The sequence below is a fragment of the Diorhabda sublineata genome, chromosome X, assembly GCF_026230105.1.
Source record: "Diorhabda sublineata isolate icDioSubl1.1 chromosome X, icDioSubl1.1, whole genome shotgun sequence".
Classification (NCBI taxonomy): Eukaryota; Metazoa; Arthropoda; class Insecta; order Coleoptera; family Chrysomelidae; genus Diorhabda; species Diorhabda sublineata.
Window position 1 is genome coordinate 38,652,458 of NC_079485.1, and position 15,226 is coordinate 38,667,683.

The window sequence follows — 15,226 nt, forward strand, 5'->3', positions numbered from 1 at the left end:
TGCTAAATCCTCAAAGATGTTTTCTAGTTTTTTAACGGTTTTCTTTTAAATCGAATCACCATCAGCAAGAAAAAGCGAGAACTGGCCGTATTAGAAACGTTAGTCTTTGCAAATAAGGATGTATTCAGATTGGACCTGATGAAGTTACTGTCAAGGCATTGGAAGGGTTCCAACTCCTGATCAAGATTGATTTTTGAAACTTCGTACACTAAGAAAAATGGTTGTTACTAGGACTTATCTACTAAACGAATTTTTTGTTAGTTACAAGTTTGGTATAAGACAAAATAATAAGAAGACTTTCGGCTTGGACAGGGCTTCAACTGTCCCACTTGTGAAAGAGAGAGTAGAAGGCATAGATTGCAACATGTGATTTGGGATAAAGATGATTGGGAAAGAATATTGTTCACTGATGAATCCATTCATTTTGTTTATTTATATATTGATTCCATTAGTATAAATATTCACCGTATTTATTGTGATGATTTAAGTAAAAAATATTAACATATATTTTTAACTGAAAAAAATGTTTTTAAATTTAAAAGTGCAATATACATTGACAAATTACACTGGTTTTGAAAAAGGCTTAAAGACAAGACCGAAACGACTTAAACCCAAGAAAGAACTCAATGTAATTTCAGGAGAAAATCTTGTAATTTTCATTTTTGTTGGTGGATCAAACTTCGTCGGTTCGATATATTTCTTGTTGCTATTATTTACACTTCATTCTTAACTTTGGAGGGTCGGACTTTTGCAAACACGTACAAGAGGGGTTAGTGGTAGGCATGATGCAACGGGAAGAGTATTGCATAATATTAAGCTATGTTGTATATTTATCATATGTAATATTTTGCTTTGCAAGAAATTGCATGCATTTTCTTTCATATTGTCATGCTCTATGCTCTTGATTGCTCTTGATTGGATTAAATAAAACTAAGTCCTATTAAACGATAAACCCTCTGATTTATTATACTTAATACAAATTGAATTAATACATTCTAAATAACTAAAGGATAATAACTAGTACAATATTTCACCTAACAACAGAATCAACAATACCAATGGCACTGGTTAAATATCACCCGATTCTATAAGTACGCATAAGAAATAATTGTTACTTTATATATTTACATTAAAACAATATTATTATTTAACTCTTCATTATTAAGTTTAAATGGGTTTCAATAGTTAATAGATCAATCCATTGTTGTCGTAGACAATTTAAGCTAACTTACGGAATTAAAAAAGTATTAGAAAATTTATTATCACACAATTTGAACCATACTTTTAACAATTAATTAGCGCTTATCAAATGTAACTTCTTATTCCTGTATATACGTTAAAAAATGGAAGTTAATGTTACATACATAACAAGCTGTTAACAATCAAATTTGATAAATAAAACTACGACATATATGTAAATCTGCAGAAAGTACCAAGAGAGATTTGGCAATTATGTTTTCACACATAATATAGTTTCCTTTTTCAATAAAATGTATTTTTAACAAATTCATTCTAATGTAATAGCTTCAGAGCATTGGATTTTGTAAGTTATTCTGAGAATTTGGTCTCCTTATAGGTAGAAAGATTTTCCTGTCATGATGCTCTGAACTGATTCTTTGGTAATGTGTTTAAATGTTTATCATTATTTTTCATCAATAAATGATTGTAATCAAAAATTAATAGTAATGTGACAATTTTCAATCTATTAATGCTGTCTAATGTGAATTAGATCAGTTACTTCTTTTGAGTCAGGAGAAACTAGGCACTTATACATACAATATGTAATCAACGACACAAATTGAACCATTAAAGTCTGTGTTTGTGTTAATATTTCTGTATGAATGGAGCATAGCTTTTTTAGTGTCTGAAGGGCAGTTAGTATCGAGCTATTTTGAATTAACATATTTTAATTGTCACAACCTCCATAAAAATCGTTTAATATCTATTCGCTTATATTAAGTCTATTCAAATAAGACAAATAACAGGCTATAGCTTGTTACTGTTATTTGGAAGACAGCTATCTAAATATTACAAACAATAATATATTTAACACTGTTCTTATTTTAGAAAGAATAGAGTATCTGGTAACCTGTTTGTTGCTTTAATAATTCCTAAGCTCCTCAATTAGATTATTATTAGATTTTATACAACACCTACCTAAACTGAGAAATTAATATTAAAATACTAAATTATTTTTGATATAATTCTATACTTTATTTTTAGTAGGTATTGTATTCAATATTACTGAATATATTATGAAAAGTTCAATCTTTAATTGTAATGTTTTAAAATACCAAGTAAACGAAACAGTTTTTTGTTCAAATTTTTGACAAACATTGGAAATTAACAGTTAATAAATGAGAATATTTGTCTAAAATTTTATTCTGTTCTATTTACTTGTACGTGACCTGCTAAAACATTAACAATTAATTTCAATTACAAAGCAACTTCAGATACTCTTTCTATATTTTAATGAATTAAACAATCCTGACATAAAGTATGGAAATGAAGAGATCTATTAACTTGGAGTATACACCGGATTATAGAACTAAATAATATACAGAGTGTTCAATAAAGCAGAAATTGTCATAAACACCGGAGGGAGTAGATATATCAGTCAAGATCACTCTGCTAAACATGACTAGAATTAAAGAAGTCACAAGAGAGCGTGACCTGAAGATACAACGAGACCTGTTCGTTGTAACTTTCGCTCAACATGACTACTTTACAAGGTTTTAAATCACAGTAATACTTCATATTTTTAGCACGAATAATTATTTAGATACGGGTTAAACTATAGACACACGTTTCACAATTTTTAACAGTATGCTGATTAAGCTTAACATTAGAAAGAGATATACAATAAATTGCTCATAGGAATTTTTCATCTGACATTTTGTAAATATTTATATTTTCATGAGTAGCCAATAGTATTAAAAAGCCGCCAAATATTTGCTCATCACTTTTGTATTTATTATTCTATTTAGTGTTTATCAACGAAAACTTGACCCTAGCCAAAAACTCAAAAGTTTTATATACTACTTAGAAGTTTAATTAATAAGGAAACATTTTCTACACAAAAAAAAAGTTGGTCACTATCAGAATGTGCTCTCGTCAATAACATACCCAGGTTGATATAGTTGTATTTGACATTTGGTTAGGAAATTGATATAAAAATTAAAGGTATGTATTTTTATTTCTTATTAAATATTAGAAATCATACTTTCATCACAAATCTAGCTAGTTTCTTCTAAATTGATATATTTGGATTTCAATACCAGGTAGATTGTTGTCCATTATGAAATTTCATTTATTGTTCTTATACTTTAAATTATACATATGGTAATAACACTATATTTTCCTTTAATTTGGAATCCAGTTTTTTGGGTTTCTGGTAGGTTTAGTTTTCATTGTAAATATTATATTAGTTTAAAATTGAGAAGGTTAACTCGAAATGAAACAATTTTTCAATGTCATTTTAAAAATGTTAGTTAATAGAATGAAATCGGCAAAGATTTTAAATATTCCTAATATACGACTTCTAACCCAAATATCTCATTTTCTAATAATAAACCGTATCTAATATTCGTGTAAATTAATTGCGAAAAGTACATTTGTACGTCATTTTATCTATACAAAATTAATTAGATTAATGGTATTAGTTTTCAAAATGTGTAGCAATAAATATTATGCATCGGGTGCTATGTATTTTCAATTGGAACATATTCGTTCTGATTTCGTTGGTTAACGTTAATATTGTTTTCCTCTATAATTTTTGCAAATATTCATCCTCACTCCACGAAATGAGACAAACAGTTATAAATATTGTAAGTAACTTCAATATAAAAACACATGGAGTTACAAAAATACTTTTCGTTTATGGCGTTTTCATTATCGAATTGTTTTTATTAGAATGTCAATCATACAGTGCGTTCCCATTAAAGCTAATCACTTTAAATTTTAATTTAAATGGTAACAATATTTTTCATCTCTGGACGTTTTCGATAAGTATTAATTCGCTGTCGAGATATGAAGACATAAATGAGTAAATAACATTAATAAGCTGAACAGAAGAAAGAAAGCTGAAAAATTTGTGATGAAATAATAATAATAATAAATAATTGCCTATACCACATTATGCTAAAAAGGATATAAATGATAAATATGAATAGAATCTTATTGTGTTCAATACTTCTGATCAGAGATAATTAATGTATATTTCGGAAAACATTCTATTTAAGGAAGTAAAACCATATGTTGAGAGATTTTTCAAAAATAGCTTTATCGAAATACATTATAATATATAGGACGATTTAATTATAATAAGTAAGCTTCATTCAATTTTTGGTAAAACGAAGTAAAATGTTAACAAAAAATAATTTTTACTATTGAAAACATTTGCAATAGAATTGAATGAATACAATAACAGAAATTGACAGAATTACCAATTGAAATTTGGACCGGATAGTTTTCATCATATTTTTTTATTGGGATACTTGTATTGTAGATATTTATAGACAAATAAGTCATGAATGTACTGTAACAGATAAAACAAAATATTTTTATAATAAGAATGTATTAATTAAGTAAAAATATAATTTTATAACTATATGTAATAGCATCGTCCACTACACGAGAACGACTCTAATTAAACTAACCCAAGTTTAGTGAAGCTTGGAGGCAATTTTGTGCTGACATTTGAATTCTTTAATGTTCAATATATAATAAAATATGCATATTCGATAAAGGTTTAAAAATTGAACTTTGATATTTTAAAAAAATATGCTCTTGGATTAAATGAAATGTTGCAAAAGTTAAAATATTATAATACATTTTTTAACATCTCTTTAATAAGCTTTCCAAAACATATATTATCTTCAACGAATCTTCAAAATAAAACAAAACATTGCCGGAAATAAAGCTTCCTGAGTGTCTACCAGATTCTTTTAGTCTAATAGAAACCCAAGATTCACCAGTAAGAGGTACATGCTATTGAAATTTGAAAAAATTATTAATTGCTATATATTTTAAATTCCTCTATTAGTATTACATACCTAGGTATTTTATGTTTCTATTTAGGAATTGATACGTGTTAAGCAACTACATATTTATTTCTTTAGTTTTCAATCCTAATCTGTTACAATACATTTATTTCATTAATATCACTAGTTTACAAATTTCAACCTCTTACGAGCCCCAAAGGCATCAAAATAAAATCACGTTACAATCTGCCGTTAAATATTTTTTAACTACCCATCGTCGTTTGAAACGAAAAAAATTTTTTGTTACAAATTGAATTCAAATATGAGTAGAAAGTGTAAACAAAGTTCTAATCGTTTTGGCTACATATATGGTCAGGTTATATTTTTAAAAAGAAAAAGACCGATTGAGGATTTGTTTGAAAGTTCATATTTTTATTATTTCATATTTCCTGTAGCAAACCTAGATAAAAACTAGTATCACCTGTGAAAACTCCATGGTCATCAGGAGACAATATAAATCTTCACTAATGCCAAGTAGAGAAATTAGTTATCATGAAAATGCTTATTACTTCTGTGTTATGAGACATTATATAAAAATAAGACAAGTATTATACAAGGTGTCTAGAAAGTTTTCTGCCAAATGTAAATTACAGATGTTCAACTGACCCAATTTACCTTCCAAGAGAGTTAGCGTCCTTTGGTAATGATTCCATTAAGTCAGTTTTAAAGCAAAAGCAAAAAACACTACCTACAAGCTTCACGTTATATAAGCCTATACTATAAAACTGCGATTTGTTATTGCCGTGAGGATCGCTTAAAGTAGAGGCATTGGATGAATTTTTTAGGTATCAGGTTTTTGACTAATTTTACGGTTATTATATATTATTATCTAATCTTATGTGGGATTTCTAGGAGATGGCCTTCTAATGTTTGATTTGAAAACCAGAAAATATGGATGCTCCAAATATTTGAAGGTTGGCAGAAAATGATACTTCAGAAAATAAAACCATGATGAATAAATGTCATTGAAAATGCCCCTCTTCATAGCCGGCAAAGCGAGCTAATTCTTATTTTTACATACATACATACAAAACAGCACATAATAGCGAAAGATTAGTACATTTTTTCAAAAACACCTAATAGCTTCCAAATTTATGGAAAAAATGATCAAAGAACTAATGCACCAAAATTTTTATAAAACGTACCTCTTTTCCCCCACGTAGAATGCGCAGGTGAAAAATTTTTCATTAAGTACTTATACAATGTTTAAAGATTGTAAGTAACGGTTTTTAAGATATGCTTAAAAAACAACGTCATATTCGAAGGGCACTAGTTTTCTTAGGAGCTCTTAGATACAGGTAAGTTAGGTTAAGTGGACATAAAATATTTTCCAGTACTAGTAGATTGCGTTTAGCAGGATTGTCCTAGACACGAGTATCCCAAAGTCTCTGTTATACGCCCATTCGTTGACTACTACGTCCAGTTTGTCTCGGTAATTCGAATATAAATAAACTAGATGACAATGCATGTAACGTTGATTAATTAACTAATCTGAATTAAATGATTTTATAAGAGTTTTACAATTATATGGCTTCTCGTTTCTGGCCTACAAAAATGGAATTTATTAGCTAACACTAAAGTTCCGTTGCCTAGAAACAAAAGCAAATTTTACTCAGATGTTTTGTAACTGATACTATTTTTGCACTGATATCTCGGAGCTTGAAGTAATAAATTAAAATTATGATAAAGCACTTATTCGTAGACCCTTAAAAGTATAGTCTAATTGGAGAACGAGGAATATTTTAGGAACATGTATTGAAGGTTCACTGTTGATAAATTATAAGAGAAGCTGATGAAATAACTAGGAAAAGAAGGAAATTCGCCATTTTTAGTACTAATACCAATATTATGTAGCTCATTTAGCTAAATAAATCTTTTTTGAAACAGACCTTACAGAATTTTTATTAGTTTTTTTGGATAAGTGTTGATTATAAATATCACAAACGGTTCCAGGAACTCCAACTTGGCCGAATAATTCTACCTTAATAAATAATAAATAACAACTTTCAGCTGGAATATGAAAACCGTGTAAACTAGTGTATTTTTCAAGAGATGTGCAACTACTTGTTTACTTTAATACTTAATTAAGGAATATTTTAACTTATTCTTATTAATAAAATAATTTTTACAATATTGATTTGGTTATTCATTTATGCCTGTACAAAAATATACAATAAAAAATCGGGTTACTAATAGCGTATCAAAATAAATATAGTAACTATCGCTGATAGAAATACATTCTTGATTATGATTCATATGAATAAATGAAATAACATTTCTAGATACCAAAATCAAAATGTTAACTGCGATTAATGTATCGGGTTACGATTTAATACTTAATAATACAACTTTGAATTTATTATCACTTCTCAATAATATGAAAAAATATCAAGTTATGAATAATTAACCAGCAATAAAAAGAGATAGTGAATTTTTGATTTGCGTAGTGTAGTATTGAATTTATTGAACCAATAAATTGCTATGTGCTATCTTTTTATTAAGTAAATTATGGATTAATTCAGTTATTGTTGTGTTAAAAGTGTGTTTTTATAACAAGCCATGATTTTGTTTGTCTGACGAATTCATCACATTCTGTAAAATTTATTATGGCAAAATTGCAATGAAACTAATTATAGTTGATTGATGTAGCTCTAGCTGCTCTAGTAATATTTACAAATTCCTTGAACAACGTATTGGTTTTGAAAAATTTTATAATTATTGTAAGAAAAAAGGTAATAACATAAGATTTCGTGTAGGTGACACTTCTCTGGCGATTCGTGATGCTGTTGCCACGTGTAGTTTCCTAACTTAGGTATCGGAAAGAAATATTTTCAAAATAACAGAGCTTGGGAAAAATATATAGAACACAAAGCTAAATCCAGGGACAGAAAGAAAATTGTATTGAATTAAGATGTCTAAATGAAAAATCATTTTATTACACAAATGAAACTCCAAACCCAAAACATATAGAGGTTCTCGTTGAAACAGAGAAGTTAAGTTTTATTTAGAACTATACGAGAAATTAATTTCAGATTCGTAATAAAATATTTGTCAAAGACACGAGAATATCGCAAAGTTATATGGGTGAGAATTAGCTTAATAAAGATATTCGGTAAAGAAAATCTTGAAATACTTGAACATTCTAAGTTACCGTCATGTATTTTTGGATGGTTTATCCATTGGATGCAAAATACCAGCCGGATGTTTATTATTACTCATATTGGCAGTAATGAGGAATTTCTACGAGTTGACCTTTCAATGCTAGTAAGTAGACGTGGATGCTTTTAATATTTTATAGCCAGTGATTAGAGCAAGTTCCTACTTCGTGAAAAACATGCATAATGAAGCAAGCTTGCCAAAAGTTTAATTGATGATACAGCTAGGAAATTACCACAAATCATGAAGTAATAACTCTTCATCTACTGCCATATCAGTGGGAACTAAATTTCTTAGAACTTCTATTGGCACAAGCTAGTTAGAGTCACCAAAAGGAACAAAATATTCGAAATAAAATGGTTACAAGTGTTAATAGCGAAAACTGTAGCTCTTCAGACTCTGGATTGCTAATGATACTAATTCTATTTTATTTTATGGATTGACGCGCCTAAAATATTTTTTTCTGGTCCGTTTCCTCATATCTTCTGGTTAATTAGGCACTGAGATTATGATACATTTACAGTACTAAATAGCGACTCTATTGATGTTCGTGATATCTCACATGTTTTTAGACTTGGACTAGTTTATCGAATTCGTCTGTTACTCTTACTGCAATAATTTTTTATATTGGAAAAAGGAAGTTCATAGAGAAAATGCATTGCGTGGAAGGAGAACTATAGTTTCGAATGAATACTTTTGAATTTGAGATCAGAAAATAGTATTCCTTAATTAAAATGTTGATTTTAATTATTTTCCATATAGTTACAAGTAGTTACTATAGAGACACTTTTGGTTATAATTTCGAAATCATAAGCACTTTAAAAAGTTATTACATAGTAATTACAAAGTATACTTTATCACATTTCTGTGAAGCTAAAGTCTTCCGTACTTTATAAGTGAATTTACTACGGAATTTACAAATTCGCAGTTCACAGACAAGTTATTCTCTAATATATTGAAATCATATGAATTACGAAATATAATTTTGATATAATATTGATTTAATGAGAGGAAAGGGAGGAATTGTTCCACAAGAATTTACTATTGAGAAACACTGAAACTATGTTATCTAAATTAATCAAAATTGGATACCAGCAAAAAATGATTATGAAAATGAAAGAAAGATACTTCTTATTGACAGAAATTCGATGTTATCCTATATTCAATGATTTCCATCTGAAACTATGGTATTAAGGTCTTTGGACTGGGCCAGCAAATAAAAAATATATTCATTAAGCTAGTACAATAAAAAATTTCCAGATCTAAATTTGTATTAAGATCTGTAAACCAAAACAGCCAAATGAAAATGAAGCAGATATGAAGGAATTTATTGATGAGCATGTCAATAATCGAATATAAATTCAAGAGTGAATAACTTAAGACTCTTCAAAAGCGATTCGAACTCTCCTCCTTCACTAGTTTACTAGGAGGACAACTAATGCGGTATTGTGATAAAGTAATAAATTGTCTATAAACTGAAAAAGTATAAATCCACTTGTGTAATGCACTGTGAGCAAAAAAGCTCGATTATCGAATCCCTAACTAAACTACGTTTATTCTATTATCAGTATTATTGTAATACTAAGGCACAGATCCAGCTCACTGCTTGCTCACGCAATAAGCTCGTATGTGGAAGACAAGCACTGCTGGACATTCGATCCAAACTAAATATACCTCAAAGTTGGTATAAAAATTGAAAAATCGGTTTTAATACAATATTTAGATATTTTCAAAATAAATTTATAGAATTTTAATGAAAGTTTACATTTTGACTTACATTAAAATTATTGTATAAGTATATTTTTTGATTACTCATGCTAATTTTTTTATAAAATTCGATTTTCTAATACTATGGGATCTAAAAATATTTTAAATTCTATACAAAATAAGGCAAATTATTTGAAAATTTCCACAAATTTCTAATTGAAAGCATTATAATTCAAATAATCTACATAATTTGTGGGTTATCCTAAATTTCTTTTAACAATTTTCTGGTTTCCTAAAGATCTGTTATTTTGATACACGCTGTAGATTATTGTATTTTTCCAATATTCTCCAATTATGGAATTGTATTGAAAAATATTAATAAATAAGATAGATATTTCGATTATTTATCATTTTGAAAATATCAAATTTATTGCCAAAAAATTTTGTTGACTCAAATTATTTTTATTGAGGAATATTCTGATAGGATGAATGAAATTAAACAAGCCGTGCTATATTTTTAGTTAAGTTAACGTGTCCTTTTTTACACCTACCACTAAAAATATATCAATTTGGTTCTTCATTCGTTATATAGATTTTGTTCAATATTATCAAAATTTTCATATGTTCAATTTTTTATTCAAGTCCAGGAACGAGATCATATTGAAGTCGTAAATGAACTCTTTTGAAGTGTTACAAAATTTCTAACCGTTTATCCCCTAGTGCAAAACAATTCTCTCCAAATTTTATGTGTAATGTATTCCATATAGTTTCTACAAAAATTTATCTACGACAAATGAAGATTCTTCTATACTGAGATGGATCATTATACTCTGGACCCGTTTTAAACGTCAAATTTTTAATGAATTTAAGAATAATTTTAATGTATGAAATATTAATGTTTCAATTTTTGTTAAATTTGTAGCAATTTTTGTTCAAAGTATTTCGAATTTCCATATACGGCCATATAGGTCACCCAAGTACTGAGTAAATTTAGAAAGTAACACACCTATGATAACATTGATTTCATATTAAAACGTATTGTGGAAATAAATCAGTTTCTTCAAACTTATTCAAAGGGATATGTTAAGATACTATTTTTTCCTTTAAATCAACAGATTAAGTGTTGTATTATTATTAGATACTCGTAAGGTTTTCAACCAACATATCCTCCCGGCTAGAACTTTTCTGTGAAGATTAAGTTATGGTAATTCACATTGCTTAGCTTGATTATTTAAAGGACTTCCAGGTAATTGACATTCTCGGAATGTTACGTCTTGAGTGCATAAAAGTACCAGTTAAAGGCTACTTAGACTTTTTAATATATGAATTAGTACCTTGATCTAGCTGTTATGTTTCCCAATGAAGTATATTTATTGAAACATTATGATTTAAACAACTCAACTCTCCTCCACATTTTGATTTATTGTCAGTCGTGAAAATATTAGCACTGAATCGGACGATGCCGACGTGGTACAATTGCATGACCATCAATATTCGCAAGCTTATCGTCATTAGATTCGGAAACATATAAACAACCAGAAGAAGAGTGGAAGCAAATAACATAACAGCCAAAGCTATTCGGAATTCCATTACCTGGAAGCCTGTCATGTACAAGTTGGACGACATTTGCTAAGTCGATCCATCCGTCGATGGCGCTAAAAATGTATATGCAACTTTTTTTCAAAATTCTCTCATCACATAAGTAAATGAAAAAAAGAGTATGGTAATATTCCATTTTCCATAAGCTTCTCAATGATCCATATTACAAATGAGTTAAAATTTCATTTTATTTGTAATAATTCTAACAATAAATCAATTACGTATATGTATATGAAATCAACTTTATAATATACATTATTAAATGGAATACATAAAATAGGTACACGATTTATTAGGCACGAACCAACTAGAAAATTACAAAAATGAACATTTCTTATTCCTACGGTTTTATCAAAAATAAGGGAGAGCGTTTTGTTTCATTATAGATGTTAGGAATGTTGTAACTATTTCTTCGATTTTCTGAATATGTCCTGAGTGTAGGTAGTTTTCATATCGTAAGTGTGTCGCAAACGTTTTGAAATATCCTACACGAACAATTGCACAGCCTGTCTTGGCACCCAAATCTACATTAAACTTAATTATACATTAGTTGAGCATCTACTAGTTGGCCAATCTATAAAAGTATTTAAATTTACATGCTGCTAAAAATCTCTTATTAAATCGCATTTCTACTGTGAGAAAATATAAATAATCACAATTCAAACGATCTTATTTATAGAAGCAACTGACCATTTTTTACTTTTGATGAACTATTATGCCCCAACGATTAAATATGGGCTACCGAAATGCCTGAATATAGTTAGACATTATTTCCAATCAATCAACTCTCAATTTCAAATCATTCAATAAGATTTTTTTTCCAAATTTACTCACGATTTGAGAAATGCAGTTTAAATCAAAATTTATAGACATTCAACAATTATTCACAGATTGGCCTCTAAACACACGCAGTCACGCATAAAGCAACTTAACAATCATAAGGCGGTATTTTATTGTCTTTTACTAGTTAAGGAGATTTTGGTGCGATCAGGTTTCGATCATTTTCCCTGGAATCAGAACCCTCCAAGGTGTCCCCAGCTTGAAAAAACCGATCCGCATCACAAATCATATTCGCACTGTTACAACATTGTCCCGTATGATCGGACGAAGATGGGGCTGTTGAAGGAGATGCTTCATCCATTAGGATTATAGCTCCCGAATCCGCGTTGGATGTATGAGTAATCATACTGAAATCCTCTTGGTCCAGAGTAAACAGTGGATTATTCCATCTTGTTATACTGCTAGAGCGGGGTGTACCTACATTGAAATTATTGATTAATTCAGAGCAGTATTCTAAGTAGAAAACCACTTCTATTAATACCAAGTTATATTATTAATATTCTAAATAATTTCAAGAGCATTTGTAATATAAAGCTTTACACGGTAACTCAACTTGTAGTTTTATGGTAACCCAAGTTGAAATTTATTTATAAAATTTCGTTAGTTATTTCAATTTGCTTCACATATCAAGATCCATGTATGCTAATTATACTAAACAGATCATCAGTATTTGCGGCGGTTTTAAATTGTGTTATTTCTTGTAAGAACATTCAATTCATAAATTTAGAAATTACATATATATATATATATATATATATATATATATATATATATATATATACATATGTAAAATCATGCGTTGAACTGATTTAAAACATATATATATTTGATTTATTATCTTACCTCTCGCCGTACTCACCGTGGGTGAGTACATACTGAGGTTCGTAGGACTGATAACACCAGACATCCCCGCCATACTGGGATAGCTGAATAGCTGTAAAAAGTTCAAGTTAGAAACAATTTAACCCCTATTTCCAATATCCTGTTGTCCAAAGGAAGACTACACTCATTAATCTGGAATAATAGACATTTCTCAAGCAGTTATAATGTTTTCCAATCATAGATGTCTGAACTTGAGCGCAATCACATAACAAAGCTCATTATTTTAGAGACACATGTTAGAGTGCTAAAAAACTATAACTAAGATGCATTATTAGCAATGAGAATTTATTGTGCTTAGAATGGATTTCAGTTAGCCCTTGTTTAGTTTCCATATACATTTTCTCTACTCTTTCATTTCCTTGAAGTTCTCAATATTCTTCAAGTGGTTTCAACGGGATAATTTATGATTGATTGCATAATTATTTACCGGAATATTAAAAGTTGGACTCAGGGCCGGATTAAGCTAGGGGCTTGGGGTGGCTATAGCCTCGGGCCCCAGGTCCAAGAGGGCCCCATCATTTGGAAATCATTCTGTTTTTTTTTTGATGTGTTGATACCACAAATCTAACGTATTGATATTATTTTGTGAATTTTTCTGGGTTCTCGAATTCCTTAAGGGGGCCCCGTCATTATTTTAGCCCCTGGCCTTATAAATCTTAATCCGGCCCTGGTTGGAATGAAGAGTGAACTGTTTGGAACAGAATTTTGTTCATACTTTTGTTTTTTAAGGATGAAATTATTATTTGGATGGTTCTAATACCACATCACCGAAATCAGCGCAACACGCTATTATTATTGTTATTATAATTTTGAATATTCGGTAGTGGTATAGCGGAGTCTGACGTATCCAATGTAAAACATTCCAATATCAACAACAATTTATTATCAATTGATCTAATAAACATTATCCATTGGACAGAATTGTGAATCTAAACCTTTCTCGGATCCTCTGCAAACAATTTCATTAAAATCGGGCGGTTCAGCCATTAAACATTTTGGTTTTCTCTCTTTCTCCGCCTTTTCTGAATCATGTACACTGTACTAATTTTTAGGATTTATTCTAGTTTTCTATCTTGTTTAGATATTTCTTATTTAATAGTTTGTTATGTTTAATCGGAGCTATTAATTATGGGACGACTAGACTACGGCGTCTAGAACTGTATTGATTTTCTCTCTACCCCAGAATCATTTTAATGTTTGCAGATAAACCAGTGACGTTCTTGCTACTTTCATTTACGAAATTAAGGAAAAAATTAATTGAAGTGACGCGAGAAGGAACTAGCTTAAGAAGAAAATCGTTGCAAGAAAATCAAATTAGAAGAATCAAAAAAGCTATAATGCTGTGACTCGCGAAATTTAACGTTCCGATTGAACAACAATATCGACACAATGTAATATAGTTGGAATCAGAATGGTTAATTAGTCATTAGACACAAGATATTTTGCAAGAACTAATAATATTCGATGCGATGATCATGAAATTTAACAAGCTAAGAGAACTGTTTATCGCAGGTTTCATACTATGTATATAAATATTTCTTCTAACAAATGATAAGAGTTTCAAATGTTTTTCATAATAATAAGTTGATAATCTTCGTAAGGACAACAGTATTTAATACCAACATGTCCCGGCTGCCCGTGGAAATGATTAAAAGAATATTCCCGACTAGGAGAGTATGGACTACTGGTCGGGACGGAATTTCTTTGTGATGGTGATTTCCGCATGTCATGGCTCCCAGGGCTAAGTGGTGGTGATGAGTTTATTTCCGGTACCTCGTCTGCTGGTGAAGCTTCACTACACGGGGGTGTTATGCTCGCTGGTGGAGAGTTTGTTCCACTCATGTTAACGTCACATGTCGACCGGATTATTGCTACTGGCCGTGCCATTGGGGGAAGTGGAGGAGGCGGCAGCATTGTAGAAGGAAAATACTGTGGTTTAGGACTTCGTGATATATTTGACTGTATCTAGAATAAAATTAAGACATATGTATTTTTCAGTA

General features: G+C 29.6%; 1 protein-coding gene across 4 annotated transcripts in view; it reads right to left on the bottom strand.

Moving 5' to 3' along the window:
- Positions 1-943: 943 nt before the first annotated feature.
- The window catches only part of LOC130450984 (nuclear factor 1 B-type), a 38,681-nt gene continuing 24,398 nt past the window's right edge, over positions 944-15,226 (bottom strand). For 2 of the 4 annotated variants that reach the window (XM_056789754.1, XM_056789756.1), the window contains exons 8-10: positions 14,850-15,191; positions 13,188-13,278; positions 944-12,761 (exon numbers count right to left, since the gene is read on the bottom strand). In XM_056789754.1, coding sequence (XP_056645732.1) covers positions 12,472-12,761; positions 13,188-13,278; positions 14,850-15,191 — 723 coding nt within the window. In that variant the 3' untranslated portion in view covers positions 944-12,471. Of the gene's footprint in view, positions 12,762-13,187; positions 13,279-14,845; positions 15,192-15,226 lie in introns of all 4 variants that reach the window. The other 2 variants (XM_056789755.1, XM_056789757.1) reach the window with 2 other exon arrangements.